At 57.0% G+C, this 14,497-nt stretch overlaps 5 protein-coding genes across 5 annotated transcripts; 3 read left to right on the top strand and 2 right to left on the bottom strand.

The window, feature by feature from the left end:
* Positions 1–88: 88 nt before the first annotated feature.
* On the bottom strand, positions 89–580 carry BKCO1_3200063 (set domain protein; the record flags this gene model as incomplete). Its single annotated transcript, XM_020274455.1, has 2 exons — positions 89–198; positions 283–580. 2 exons carry the CDS (start codon positions 578–580, stop codon positions 89–91), a joined length of 408 nt encoding a protein of 135 aa, XP_020129519.1.
* A 543-nt stretch (positions 581–1,123) lies between these two features.
* On the top strand, positions 1,124–3,194 carry BKCO1_3200062 (tyrosine-protein phosphatase cdc14; the record flags this gene model as incomplete). The annotated part of the gene is made up of 4 exons (XM_020274454.1): positions 1,124–1,199; positions 1,260–1,577; positions 1,630–1,858; positions 1,910–3,194. 4 exons carry the CDS (start codon positions 1,124–1,126, stop codon positions 3,192–3,194), a joined length of 1,908 nt encoding a protein of 635 aa, XP_020129518.1.
* Positions 3,195–6,711: 3,517 nt separating this feature from the next.
* On the bottom strand, positions 6,712–8,816 carry BKCO1_3200061 (uv radiation resistance protein; the record flags this gene model as incomplete). Its single annotated transcript, XM_020274453.1, has 3 exons — positions 6,712–8,007; positions 8,060–8,686; positions 8,742–8,816. The coding sequence occupies 3 exons, from the start codon at positions 8,814–8,816 to the stop codon at positions 6,712–6,714; spliced, it is 1,998 nt and encodes a 665-aa protein (XP_020129517.1).
* Positions 8,817–9,151: 335 nt separating this feature from the next.
* BKCO1_3200060 (uncharacterized protein) lies at positions 9,152–10,325 on the top strand (the record flags this gene model as incomplete). The annotated part of the gene is made up of 2 exons (XM_020274452.1): positions 9,152–9,301; positions 9,372–10,325. The coding sequence occupies 2 exons, from the start codon at positions 9,152–9,154 to the stop codon at positions 10,323–10,325; spliced, it is 1,104 nt and encodes a 367-aa protein (XP_020129516.1).
* A 325-nt stretch (positions 10,326–10,650) lies between these two features.
* BKCO1_3200059 (acyl-dependent ceramide synthase) lies at positions 10,651–12,156 on the top strand (the record flags this gene model as incomplete). Its single annotated transcript, XM_020274450.1, has 3 exons — positions 10,651–10,830; positions 10,887–11,612; positions 11,662–12,156. 3 exons carry the CDS (start codon positions 10,651–10,653, stop codon positions 12,154–12,156), a joined length of 1,401 nt encoding a protein of 466 aa, XP_020129472.1.
* Between the last annotated feature and the right edge of the window lie 2,341 nt (positions 12,157–14,497).

Here is a 14,497-nt window from a genome sequence, read left to right as displayed (position 1 = left end):
CGTTCCCCCTTTTCTTTCTTCGCGCGGGAGGAATATGTGGAGGGGGTTTGTTTTGGGGGCAAGGCTGGTGCAACCTGAGAACCGTGTCTCAAGACTTGTAGGGGTGGCGGTAGCTCTGCGTGGAGAAGCGGTAGGGCACGTCCGGCGGGCTCGGCATGATGTCACCAGCCGGGCGCCTCGAGGCTTGGGCAAAGACGGCTTAGGCGTTGGGAGCGGTTGCTGTGGATTCATCACGCGGGCGGACGGGGCTGCGTCATGGAGAAGAAAACATGTTTCGGGCACTCACCCTCCCAAAGTCGGCCAGCGCATCGACGAGCTCGCGAAGATGCAGGTCGGATTTGGCGTGCATGCGCACGGCATCGAGCGACAGCACCAGGTCGCGCGGAATGATCATCAGCGGCTCTGCATTCCCGGCGGACAGGCTCCCGTCCGCGATGACCGTGGAGCCGCGCTGCTCAAAGCCTGGCAGAGGCCCGACGGTGATGCCTTGGAAGGTGACGTCGTGCGCGGCGGCCCAGACCCTGAGGGCGGAGACGGGCAGCCTCAGCCACCCTTCCGTCCTGCCACGCGCGACAAGCATGCTGGGCGCGAGAGTAGGGCGAGTAGGGCGCGAGCTGGGCGGGTGGGCGCGCGTGAGGGGAGGAGCGGTGTGGGCTGGTCCAAACACGCCCCTTGCGCAGGCCGACGTGGGTGAAGAAAGCAGCAGCTTGGGGGCGTCAGTCGACGGGGCTCTATAGCAACGCGGCAAGCAACAGGGGCTGGCGCTCACAACAATGCCGTGCTGGCTGGGCCAGTTGTTGATGCGGGTCTCGGAGGTGGCAGGGCAGGCTGCAAGATTGCTCGTTCGCGCTCCCCAGCAACTGCGCAGCAACCGCCCGCACGGGCCATCACAACAAAGCCGAAATCCACATCTACCTCGTCCACCGCGCACGCCGCTCTTCTCACAACAACCCCATCCCATCATCGCTACCAGTATTTCTTCGCGCTTCCCCGCCCATCCCCCGGAGGTCTCCAGCCGTCCGCCTCCCTCTCCAGCCCTCCCCCAGCGCGCCCGCCACGCGCACCCACCCCGACTCTCGCCGATCCATCTCAACCGGCGCGGCGCATCCACTACTGAGTCGCAATGCCTTCGCACCACGCCCACGACGAGGACCGCCATGCGCCTCAGCACTACGGCCAGATCATCGAGTACATCCAAGGTGCGTAAACAAACACGCCCGCCCGCGCGGGGCCGCCATGATCTAACCCGAGGCCCTCAGACCGTCTGTACCTCGCTTCATACACCTCGACTCCCAACGCCCAAACTCCCTTCCCCTACCCCGCCTCCAGGGAACGAAGGTCTCCGAGCAAGCGCTCCGCCAAGGCTCAATCGGGCCCGACCTCGCCGTCCAAGGCACACCCGCCGCCCGTCTACTTTTCCGTTGAGCGCACCCTTCTGTACAACGCCTTCCACGCAGACTTTGGCCCGTTCCACATCGGCCACCTCTACCGCTTCGCTGTCCAGCTCCACGAGGTCCTGGGCGACCCCAACAATGAAGACCGCCCTGTTGTCTTCTGGAGCTCTGCCGATTCGAGGAGTAAGGATCCTCCCTGTTATCTTGCGATCCATTGCTGACATCGGAATTCCAGGTCGCGCTAACTCGGCCTGCCTTCTCGCGTGCTACATGGTCCTGATCCAGAACTGGCCCCCGCATCTTGCGCTTGCGCCCATTGCGCAAATGGATCCCCCGTGCATGCCATTCAGAGATGCAGGCTACAGCCAGGCCGACTACGTCCTCAACATCCAGGACGTTGTTTATGGCGTGTGGAAGGCAAAGGAAGAGGGCATCTGCAGCCTGAAGGATTTCAGCCTTGAAGAGTACGCCCTATCCATCATTCCCTTTACCCGCATCTCTAATCGTCATGACAGGTACGAGAAGTACGAGCGTGTCGACATGGGCGACTTCAACTGGATTTCGCCAAACTTCCTTGCATTTGCGTCGCCGCAATTCGCACCAACCCACGTCATTCCCCCTTCATCGCCGATCTATGCTACCATTCCGAAGACAGTCGCGGAACTGCAACAAGCTAAGATCCCGACTCCCTTCAAGAATGTCCTTAGTCATTTCTCCACCCGCAACATTGGTCTCGTGGTCCGTCTCAACTCGGAACTCTACTCTCCTTCCTACTTCACCGCTCTTGGTATCCAGCACCTGGACATGATCTTCGACGATGGCACATGCCCGCCTCTTAACCTTGTCCGCAACTTTGTCAACCTGGCTCACGAGATGATCACTGTCCGTAAGAAGGGCATTGCCGTGCACTGCAAGGCTGGTCTGGGACGCACTGGCTGCCTGATTGGAGCATACCTTATCTACAAGCATGGTTTCACCGCGAACGAGATCATCGCTTTCATGCGTTTCATGCGTCCTGGTATGGTCGTTGGACCTCAGCAGCACTGGCTGCACCTGAACCAGGGGACTTTCAGGGAGTGGTGGTTCGAGGACTGCATGAAGGAGAAGCTTGCCGCTCTGCAGCCGGCAACTCCCACCAAGGGCTCGGCGAGACAGCGTCTTGCCAGCAATGGCCAGACGCACACTCCTCCCAACAACAGCCCGAAGCGTTCTGCTCTGGGAGAGATCTCATCGAACGACCAGCGCGCGACATCCATGTCGGGAAATGGAGTCCACGACGAAAATCTTCCCGCACCTACACCAGGTCAGCCACGAAAAACAAGCAAGCTTTACGGCACTGGTAGTACCAGGCACAAGTCACCGCGGCGAGTACAGGAGGAAGAGCCATACATACTCCCGGATGTTGAGGCCGAATCCTCGCCGACCAAAGGAATCTCGCAGGACGGACCTGAGGAAGACGAGGAGGCGCAACTCCGACTGTTGGCCAAGCGCGCCGCCTCAAGGTCACCGAGCGCGAAGTCACCCAAGTCTGTAGGGAGCAATACCAAGAGGAGGGCTGTAAGCTGCACCACCACGACAACAACCTCGACAACTACGACTACCTGGAACGGCAACGAGAGCGATGTCGAGAACCGATCTCTACGTCCAAAGACACCGTCAGGAAAAAGTGGCAGCGGGTCTGGGGCGATCAGCGTCGGAAAGACAAGGAGCACTCCAGCAAGACGCAGCACCGAGGCCAAGACAGGTGTACGAAAGACGAGCGGCAGAGTCGGGAGCTTAGGCAGTGCAAGGGTCAAATGAGTTGATCCGGTCGACAGTTGTGCATGAGTTTCAATTGTTGACCGATATCCTCAGAAATTCCGAAGTTGGCGGTGTGCACGGCTCTGGAAGTAGCATCGTACAGGATGCCTTTCTTCGACGGCGCGCGATTGTTCACTCTGTACAGAGCACGCGTACGAACCTTGGGAGGGTTGCATTGGCTTACTTGGTGGATGCGGGTGAGCCTTGCGTTTTTGTTTCTTGATGGGCGTTCAATTATACAGAGACGCGAGCTCGTCTAGGCGAAGATGGGAAGCGAGCAAGTTCACGGTTGGCTTTTGGGTCGTACCTGGGTTTCTTTGGGCGATTGGGGGTGCACTGGCAATAGGGCTTTCGACAGGCGTTCAGTGGGAAAGGACAACGAGGGGGTTTCTTTTCTCCAGTGATGGTAGGCGTTTCACTTCCTTGAAATCTTTTCCTGCTAGGGGTCACTGCGGGGTTTACGGGCATTGGGAGTTCGAATCTTCGGCTTCTGGTTTTATTGTTTTGGAGCGTCATCATGATACATGACGAGATAATGATGATCGAGGATCAACTTTCGACTATTTCAATGTCAAAAAGAAGTTCAATGAATCTGGTCCATTGCATTGTGTCACCCTCGGCAGTTCTTGATGCTCGAAGATTTCTGACTTGCAGATTCTAAATGCACTTGAATTTCAGCTGTTTACATGGCTGCTAGCCTTAACGCGTGGCCAGTTCACCGGGTAACCAGCACCTTTGTAATACACACACGTGAGTGGCCGAAGCTCAGACATGTCTCGGCAGATCTCAGCTCACCGCCTTTAATTTCATTGGACGACACGCCGTCCGTCGCCCTCTCTCTGCCTCTCCGGCGAGCCGCAGCAACCACCTCTACCTCAAGCGTTCCCGCCGTCCTCGCGCGACCACCCCATCGTTCTCGCCCCGCTCCCGCCAGCAACACCCTTTTCGGACCGCACCGCCGCCGCCAACCCCGCGCCTCCTCTCCGTCCCACCCCGTCCCCCTCCGCAGCAATGACCGTCACCGAGACCATCAAGAGCGCCGTCGGCCTCGGCGGCAGCAACAGTGAGTCGGCCCCAACCCACCCACCCTAGCTAGAAGCAAGCAAGCACCGGGTCGGAGAACAAGTGCGGGCTGCCGGTCTGCCTGCCTTCTCTCTCTCCCCCTCTCTTTCTCTCTCTCGACCCAATTGGCCATCTACACGACACGACGAACGGCCCCAATGCGGCCGACCGACCACCCCGCTATAAACGCCGGCATCCGCATTCAATAGGGGACAAGAGAGAGAGAGAGAGAGAGAGAGAGGGAGGGAGGGAGGTAGGGGAGGAGGGAGGCAGAAGGCAGTTGGAAAAACGAAAAGAAAGAAGAAGACGCAGACCCGGGCTTTTCGAGAGGAGGAGGAGGAGGAGGAGGCGGAGGAGCAAACATTCGGAAAGTCAAATCGTCGACCAGTGCGGGTGGTGGGCTAATTCGAAATGCCTTGGTTGGCTTTGGAACGACGCACAGGCGCCTCCCGCGAGGAAATGACGGCGGCCAGGCTGCCGCTCGCGTACCGCGACAGCTGCGCGCACCTGCTCATCCCGCTCAACCGTTGCCGCCACGACGAGTACTACCTGCCCTGGAAGTGCGAGGTAAGGATGGATGATGCGTCTCTTTTTTTTTCCTGGTTCGATCTGCGGGGGTTGGTGGTGGAGGTGGAGGGGGGAAAGGGCCGCTGCTGTTGTTGTGGATGGTTTTTTTTTTCTTTTTTGGGGGAAGATTGGTGGGAAGGGCTGAAGAGATGGGGGTTTGTGAGATTGGGGAGATGAATGGTTGGGACATCCATCTGGGATCTGTCATTGCGGAGGAAGGGGGGATGATGGATAGACTGGGGACAGGGCGCTCATTGCGAATGGCATGGCTGAGCAGACGTTGACGGGCAGCAGCGGCTTCGGATTGGATAGGGAAGAAGTCGAAGTGAGGGAATTTTGGTGACCGAACGAGGGCTGACATGTTTTCCGCTCCGCAGGATGAGAGGCACACCTACGAGAAGTGCCAGTACGAGGAGTTCAAGAAGCGGGTTGCGAAGATGGAGGAGCTGAAGCAAGCTGCTGAGTACAAGAGGCCTAACTAGAGAGTTGGTGGACGAGTGATCAAAAAGGAGGCTATCGGTTGTTGAAAGGCATCTGACGCGCTTGGGACGAGAGATGAGGGAAGGGTGCTCAGAGAACCAGGACAGACATAGATGGGATCTCGGTGGCTACCGGTCTGCTACTACTACTGTATATCACCTCGCGGAATTGGTGCCCTGATGAATTTGAGTTGAGATGTTTTTCTATCTGGTCCGTAACTCAGAGAACACAGAATCAGGGGCAAGGGCTGGAGTGCATATTCAAGATCGTCTGTCTCAATGTCATAATAGAGTAGGCGACACGCTGAGAAAGAGAAACGTTCAAAAGCAGCAAGTACGATCCATTGTCTTCCGAGTGCTTGTCTTTTTGCGTGTTGTTCGAACGTGTCTGCAATCAACATTAAGGTGACGTTGCTGACATTCTGAGAGGAGCAAGTGCTACTTCAGTTGTTCTGAAAGTGTGGGTCCTGTCGTCGTCGACGTTAAGCGGCGGCTTTCCCACGCAGCCCTTGTCGCTGAGCTCTACTGCAGGGGCCTCTATCGTTGCTTCGTGGATATGTAGCGCTTCCTTCGATCCAAAGTATTCGTGCTCCATTCGTAGTATCTAGTACAACTCTGAAAAGGTCCACACCGGTTGTTTGCGTGCATAACAGCTGGATCAGTGACTAAACGTGCTTGGCTTGTAACCTTTATTTCTGCTTGGAAGACGCCTGTCCATTCTGGCTCTGGACTGTCAGCGTCTTCGATGTTTCCCATTCCGTCGCGCCCAAGATGACATTTATAAATCTCCTCGATTCGTCTTCCTTTCCAAGAACCATTCCTCCACTCTCTTACCCCTTTGTCTCTATGGTCGACCACGCGCGAACCTTCTACTCTCCATCTAAGCCTCCACACACTACTTTCCTCTCTTGACTTCGTCCCTCTGTGTCCCGTCCTGGAGCCGCCCACAGTCGCTTTTCGCCCCACACCTGCCTTCGGGCCTCTACCTCTCCTATGGCTGAAGCTGTCTTCGACATGACCTTACCGTACTGGTACCCGCAGAGAGCTCTGGTCACTGTTCGCACCGCCATGTCAATCCGTAGATTTGTCCTAACCGCCAGTCTTCCTCTATCCACTCTTTTCCTCGTTTATCCTCGGCTCCTTCCCATCTGGGATATCTCCTCTGCTGCCGTTCGATCTACCAACCCCGCCGCACTATCTCTCTCGAAAACGCTACTAGCTGACCTATACAGATGGACATGTGCCGATGAAGCACAACAGTACTGCGCAAAAAAGAAGCAGAAACATATCACACACATATACACATATTACGCATAGAACCTTCCGATCAACAACACACGGATCAGCAAGACAAGACAAGACACAACGTACGTTTTTGATCTCGTTTCATTAAAATTTCCATCCCCAGTTCATGACACGCTACCTAGCGCGGCAGGCTTCTGGATCTTAAAACTAGGGGTGGTCGTGATGCTGATACCGCCATTGCCATTGCCATCGCCCTTGACCAGCGACGACGCCGCCATCCCACCTTTGTCAGTTGCTGCTGCCGCCGCCGCCGCCGCCGCTGCTGCTTTCGCCGATGCCACTGTGCCGCGGGCCCCTCCATTCTCTTGAGGAGTAGCACCGTTAGCGGTGCTATCTTCAGAGGCTCTGCGGGAGTCATTTGGAGTTCCGGGGTACCTGAGCAAAGCCCTGAAGCCACCCGCCTTCCTCGCAGGAATGTCGCCCTTGCCGGCGGTGGCGACGTAGAGGAGGTATTTGAGGTTCGGGAGCGTCTGGCGTATGTCCAGAAGCTTGAGGCCGAGCTCGTTGGAGAGGAGCTCAATGTTCTTGTTGAGCAAGAAGACGCCGTACTCGAACCGGTACCTGACGGTGCCTCTCATGAACAAGGGATAGGTGCGCGGCCCGGTGGTCATGGAGATGGGATCTTCGATCGTAGAACTCGATCCTTTTGGCTCGATGGGATAAGCCAATGGAAGGGAGAGATAGACGGACAGATGTGCAACCACTTGAGCCACGTAGCCAAGAGCGGCGCCAGTTACATCCTCTCTGACGTCGTCGAATTCGGAATTGGGCAGTGAAAGGCCTCGGATAGTGAAAGAAAGCGAACGGCCAGGTATGGGCTCAATGGGGTAGATTTTGGACAAATCCTCACAGACACGCCGTCTGTGCCCGAGAATCTCGTCCTGTGTCTGCTGGAGAGTGACTTTCCGCTCTTCAAGCTGCTCCTTGCCGTGTTCGATGTCTTCTAGAGTTTGAGCTTGCAGGACTCGTCCTTTTTCCATGGCCTCTCGACGATACTTGATGCTGGCTTGCAGATCGTTGCGCTTCTTCCTTGCAGCTTCGAAACGTCTCCTTTGCGAAGCTACTGCCGCCTCGACCTGCTTTAGCCTCTCCTGAGCCTCAGGAACGCGGTTCGCCGTGGAAAGAGATTCGTCGTTGCTCTCGATTATGGCATTGATTTCTGTTGTTAGACGGTCCCGGGTGGCCAAGGCATCTTGAATGCAGTCATCCAGTGTGGAAAGCCTCATTAGTTGGTCGTATGAGGAGGTTGACTGAGGGGCGGCGGACATGGATTTAGCCGGGGTGGCAGCAAAGTCGAGGCGATAGTTTTCGGAAGCAATGTCCATAAAGCTGGTGTATATGCCGTCGGTAAAGTGGAACAGAATGCAGTTCTGAGGAAAGGGGTGATGGAAGCTGTCAAGCTAAGACACGAGTCACTCAATCAAGATCCGGCACGATCGATGGCGAACTTACTGATTTGCCAATGAATTGCAAGGAGCGGAAGTTCACGGCGATGTCCAAGAGGTGCTGGTGCTCGGCCATGGCCTCGCTCTTGACCCAGACCTTGACAACGAGCTCGTCCAGCCTGGTCACGGCCGGCCCCCACGAGTGCAGGTCGAAGAAGCGAAAGTCGGGATTCATCGCCTTCTCGACTTCCTCGCTCACGTAGACGGGCTGACCAATGCCGTCGACGTGCAGCGAGAAAAAGGTATTGGCCATGCGTCCGCCGGTCACATCCTCGAGTTTCTTTTGGCGCTCCAACGGACTGGCTCCCGACCATTCCATAGTGCTCCGGCGCCGCATCCTGCTAAAGCCCGGCCTGAGAGACACATCCGAAGCAGCAGCATCCTTGCTATCCGGGCGGGGGGAGTCATTCACGGCAGACTCGCTGATGGGCTTGAGGTCGTTGGATCGTAGATCGGTGGAAGAGCGAGAGTGCTCAAGCTTGCGGCTCTCGCGCTGGGCCAGGGCCTTGGTGGTGGTCTTTAGAGACGAAGGAATGGCGTCGTCGTCAATCGTGCCTCGACGTGGGCGGCCGGCGGCTTGGACGAGGGCCAAGTTACGGATGGTGATGCCCTGGAGATGCCTGATCTTCCGGTTCTACTTCATCTCAGCGGACAGGCAACGGCTGGAGTGGAAGCACGAGGGAGCATACGTATGGGAGCAGCCATGGGCGGTCCCGGCGGCGAAGATCCTGTTGCTCGCTGGGGCCGCTCGAGCTGCCTGGCATGGTTGCTTCGGCGGACGCGTGTGCGGGCGTAAGACCAGGAAGGCGGGTGCAGAGAGCTGGCGATGGACGCAGAGGGGATCAAATGGCAGACGCTGAGCTGAGCTACCCCGGGATCGCAATCATCCCGCCGTGCATGGCGTTGTCGGAGACGGGGGGAGGTGTTGTGCAGGTGTCCCGCATTCCCGCGCGCTCGCCGTCATCACAAGCGCGCCCGCCCGGGCCAAGCCTGCAGGAAGTTCGCGACTTTTCCTTCCCGCTTCGTCAACCACCTTCCGCACCACAGCCCTCCTCCCCCCTACCTCCGTCCCCGCCCAACGCGAGCCGCGGCCTTCGCCATGGTGCTGACACGGGCCACGCGCGCCGCGCAAATCGCGACGAAGCGTCCCCCACCTGCGCAGAAGACGGCAGAGCATGGCCGGCACATCTTCATCTACAACCACATCCGCACCAACCAGACCGTCTACTCGCTGCACCGTAGCTTGAATGTAGGCATCAATTGCCCCGCCGTGACGCCAATGGGCGGTAAGGGTCATCAATCGCTAAATGGCTGACCAGAACGCCGATGCATTATCGCAACTCGCCTACGCCGGCAAGAAGACGATTCCCGCGAAACTCCGCAAAGACGTGTGGCGTCCGCTGGCCGTGGTCACCTTCACCAAAACCGTACATTGCCTGACCACGTACCGGCAGCTACGCGAGTTCCGGAAGCTGCACGAGCTACACTGGGACAACAACAAGCAATACCCCAAGCTCGCACCAGAGAGGCAAAAGGAGATCGAACAAGGCAGGACCGCACCAACCAAAAAGGAGAGGGCGAGGATCATCATGGATCAAAAGGCGAATAGCATAGCCGATCTTGCTGCCCTGCTGCAGAAGTACGACGAAGAAGCTCGGCGCCGCGTGGAGCAGATTGAGGCCATGAAGAGGAGCTTCCTAAAACCGATGGCGGCAGCTGTGTCAGAGCGCACAATCCACCGGGAAATGGTCGACAAGGCAATTGCAGAGAAACAGTCTGCGCTAGATGAACCAGGGCTAGATGATTCCACCAAGGCGCGCATGCTCGAAGAGCTCCGGGACTTGGAGCGCGAAAAGACACCACTCGTCGAGGCTGAGGCGGCCGACAACGCAAAGACGTCGGCCTTCGAGCTAGCGATCGAGGCAGAGGTTGGCGGCCTGGTGGAGATCGAGAAGCAAATCAGAGAGGCGAAAAGCAGCCTGGCCACGAAGAAGGGGAGGCCATATTCGAAACAACGCGTAAAGGAGCTTCAGAAGGAATATGGCAAAATGTGCAAGGCGGTTCAATCAGTGTGGAATCCGGAGGCTGAGACAGACAAAGTGTTTATCGGGAAAAGGAGCACAGGCGTTGACGGGAAGCCTCGATGGCTGGCGGAGGGCGTCAGCATCAAGTGGGCAGACGTGGTCGATGCTAGCTACGCTAAGCAGTGGCCGCCCAAGGTTAAGCACACGGCGCTAGAACCGACGAGGCACTCGATGCCAGTGTCGGTCTAAGGCATAGGGGACAATGGCAAGCAGTATGGTATTTCCCACATGTTATGGTGTAAGATAGCGATGTATGTGCACGGCGGTGCTGGCTGGGGCGCATCACATGTTGGAGGCGGCCCCCGGGGCGGTGTGCGGGCGACCTAACGCGGCGTCGCGGACCCTGGGCGGCGCGCGGAAATTGCGGAGGTCGAGTCGTGTGCTCTGCCCGACCGCCCGACCGCCGCTCCACGGCTCTGCCAGCTGATTTTCTGCCGCCGCCGAGCTCCATGTCCTCCACCGCAACCCTTAAGCCCTCGACCCGCCCATCTGACCCCCCGCCATCCAGCCCAGCATGGCCCGCCCCGACCAGACCGAGCCCTTCCCGCCCCTCAATCCCCTGCAGGAACCCTCGGCCCTCAGCGGCGGTTCGCGCCGCCGTCGAAAGAGCAGCAACCTGGGCGATGACCCCAGGGGAGACACGGGCACCGTGAGCCTTGCGACGGCTTTCGACGGCCAGTCGCCCACCGAAGAGGTACCAAGCCGCTCCGTCCTGCGCCGCAATGGCTGCCGCTGACCGCTGGCCTGCAGCGCTTCTCGAAGCAACACCGCCCCTCGAAGCGCCGGAAAGCGAAGTCTCTCGTGCGCCGCTGGCTGAAGCTCTCGATCCGCCATACCTGGCTCAATCCGCTCATCCTCATCGTCCTCATCCTCGCCCTCTATGCTGCCAACCCCACTGAGTCCAACCCGTTGCATGCTGCCATCTTCCTGTCCTACCCTCTTCCCCGCGCTTCCGATGCCGACCCGTCCGCCCCGATACAGTATGGCAAAGGAGGCCGGGACTTCAGCTTCGTCGCCTTCTACATCGTCGTCTTCTCCTTCACCCGCGAGTTCCTCATGCAGCGCCTGCTGCGGCCCATGGCCATCCGCTGCGGCATCAAGTCACGCGCCAAGCAGGCACGCTTCATGGAACAAGTCTACACCGCCATCTACTTTGGAATCTTTGGTCCCTTTGGCCTCTACGTCATGTCGCGCACTCCGGTATGGTATTTCAACACCAGGGGCATGTACGAGGGATTCCCGCATAAGACCCACGAGGCCGTGTTCAAGGCCTACTACTTGCTCCAGGCCAGCTACTGGGCCCAACAGGCCATCGTCTTGCTTCTGATGCTCGAGAAGCCCCGCAAGGACTTCAAGGAGCTCGTCATGCACCACATCATCACCATCGCCCTTATTTGGTGCAGTTACCGCTTCCACTTCACCTACATGGGCGTGGCTGTCTACATCACTCACGACATCAGCGATTTCTTCCTTGCTGTAGGTTTTGGTTCGCGCCCGAGGCTCCACGGCCGCTAACAGTCAACAGACGTCCAAAACCCTAAACTACCTCGATTCCCCCATTGTCGGACCGTACTTTGGCTTGTTCATCTTTGTCTGGACTTATCTCCGCCATTTCATCAACCTCCGCATCCTCTGGTCCATGGTCAACGGCGAATTCTCCTCGGTCGGACCCTTCGAGCTCAATTGGGAGACGCAGCAATACAAGTGCTGGATCTCGCAGTACATCACGTTTGCTCTGCTCGCCAGTCTGCAGGCCGTCAACCTGTTCTGGCTGTTCTTGATCCTGCGCATTGCATACCGCTTTGTCGCGAGCTGGGGAGAAGTGGTCAAGGATGAGCGTAGCGATTACGAAGAGAGCGAGAACGAATACGAAGCGCAAGAGAAGGCGGCCAATGGCAAGGCCATGGAAACTGCTCCTCAAGTCCTCCTCAACGGCGAGCCCGTATCGCCTGTGGAGGAAAAGGCGACGACAACGGCCATGGCTGCTGCCGCCAATGGAAAGCAGAGGAAGGCCAGGTAAGACGTATGGATGATGCGTCGTTTGTAACCGACGATCTGGTACGTCACTTGCGTGGTGAAGTGACAAGACCGCCATTTTCTGTAATATGCCAACGTTTTCACGTCCTACGACCACTGTCGATGACATGGGGCTCCATTCTCCTGTACAATATAGCCCGTTCGCTTCTGGATTGTTTGGGAGATCAGGCTCTTTCGGCCCTCAGATGGGAATCCTCGGCCGCATCGCACATGGGTCCTTTGAGATTTTGGATTGAGGTGGGCGGCGTCTTGCGTTGGTATCCGCGCGTTATCTCATGTTGTAATTAGAGGACCGCTTCTTTCTTCCCTTTGAAGCGCTCGAGGCATCAGAAGTCCATCGTTGGGGATTGAATCGTTGAGGGACAGGACAGACGAGAAACGGCCTAATGAGAGGAAAGTGTAACATGAGAAATTGTTGTACATACGCTACTATAACGAATGACACGAAAATCACAGAATGCCTCGCGTCGTGGAAGTATGATATTTTGTCACGAAACTATTTTGGATAGCTGCCGAATGTCTCCACATGCGCTGCTCGAAGACTACGTTCTTCCATGCCCATTGATAGACATACTCAGTAATGATGCAGACAACAACCTCCCTTGCCTTCGAGCCTCGGCGCTGTCATACCATGCTGCGCTTCCCAGTCCCCGAAGCTATCTTGATGAAAGCAAGGCCATCTCCCAGCCACTCGCCAGGCAACGCAATAATCTCTCTCAACACAGTCAAAGCTCAAACATACGTGGCCTGCAAAGAATGACACGACGCGCACGCCGCCCGTCTATAAGTCCCCAACCAAATTCATCGCACCAACACTTCCCTATTCGGCCCACAACAACGAACAGGCAGAACGTCTACTCCCATCTTCGCGTCGTACGGTAACCAAAAAAACATACCCCCCATCCTACACGTAAAACTAACCGCAACAGGCAATATTGCAGCGAGGGAAAGCCGAACCTGTGTTGTGCACGGCTCCCCCACCGGCCCTTCACTCCCCGCCTCAACTCTCGTCCGTCCAGCAGCCGGTCGAAAAGAAGACTAGCAAGAGGGAGATTGGAAAAAGAAAGAACCGGCCGTACCGCGTCCGGCCCGTTGCCGGCCCGGATCCTCTTTCTCTCTCTTCTCCCGCTCGACGCGCGCCCTCTCTATATCTCCGCGTCTTGCTTTCTCTTAGGTACTAGTTAGTTCGGCTCCATCGCCCTAGAATCGTTCCTTCCCACGGTAATTTCCTTCCGTGCAGAATTCCGTAGCGGCCCCGACTCCGGCTGGCGGCGTATTCTAGAAAGCTCGGTTGCAGCATAGTACACAGATGGATCCTCCATGTTCCGGAACTAGCACGTCCCGTTTTTTCCGTTGCAACCGTCGGTCTACTAAGTGGTTCTAATTATTCTCTCGGCCGCATTCTTCTCCGCGCCACACGACGATACCACTGCCAGGTAGTCGTGGTGCCGATGGAACATCGTACGGCGGGGTGACACGGCTTTTTTTTTTTTTTTCGCCGCAAGACTAACCGGCGATTTTACGTAGCCGCCAGGTGATAACTGTGCAACAGCGGTCGCCTGCAGGCTCGACTCTGACCCGAGTTCCACTTAGTTGAATTAGATTGAACATGCTGTCGAGGAGCAAGCGTGGTTGATTTAACTTTGTAGAGTGGGTGAATGTCGAGAGCATAAGGTGTACACCACTCGGTACAAGGCGCGCGTTGATATGCAACGCCTACGTCTGATGACTTTGTCGCCGTGATAACCACCTGCCGTCGACCTCCACGATCACCATCATAACCACCTTTAGGAGTCTAACGAAAGAGTCTTTGGCAATTTCTGACGGAAAGGCAACAAAATACGGATTTGACGCGACCAGTCATATCACTTCGCCTACCCGATCACGCGTACATATCCAGCACCAAGCATCGCAGCGCTTCGGCCATACAGCATCAGGGAGGCAAGAGACGACAAAAGCTAACAATTAAGGCAAGAGGCGGGGAGGGGACCACTGGGCACGAAAGAAGGAATGGTGTGGAACACGCATCAGTGGTGGCTGTACGGAGGGGGAAGTGCCGCCAGTCTCTAACGCCGCACTATCGACCCTTGGTTGTTTCACCTCTCAACACATGACATTCTTTCTTTGCCACATGATTGACTTGTCCCTGCGCTACCGTATGGCGGCGAGCGATGGAGTACAAGCTCCAGTTCGTTCCATCGGCAATTCAGCTCGGCACTGATAGCTGTAGCAACCATGTCCACATGTTTGGGCAACGTGGATCCACATGTAGCAGGAAGAGCAAGGAGGGTAGAGAGGAAAGAGCTTACGATGAGCAACTCGTG

Source organism: Diplodia corticola (genome assembly GCF_001883845.1).
Source record: "Diplodia corticola strain CBS 112549 chromosome Unknown scaffold32, whole genome shotgun sequence".
Classification (NCBI taxonomy): Eukaryota; Fungi; Ascomycota; class Dothideomycetes; order Botryosphaeriales; family Botryosphaeriaceae; genus Diplodia; species Diplodia corticola.
The sequence above is the reverse complement of the archived record's forward strand: the minus strand, read 5'-3'. Positions and strand labels throughout refer to the sequence as shown.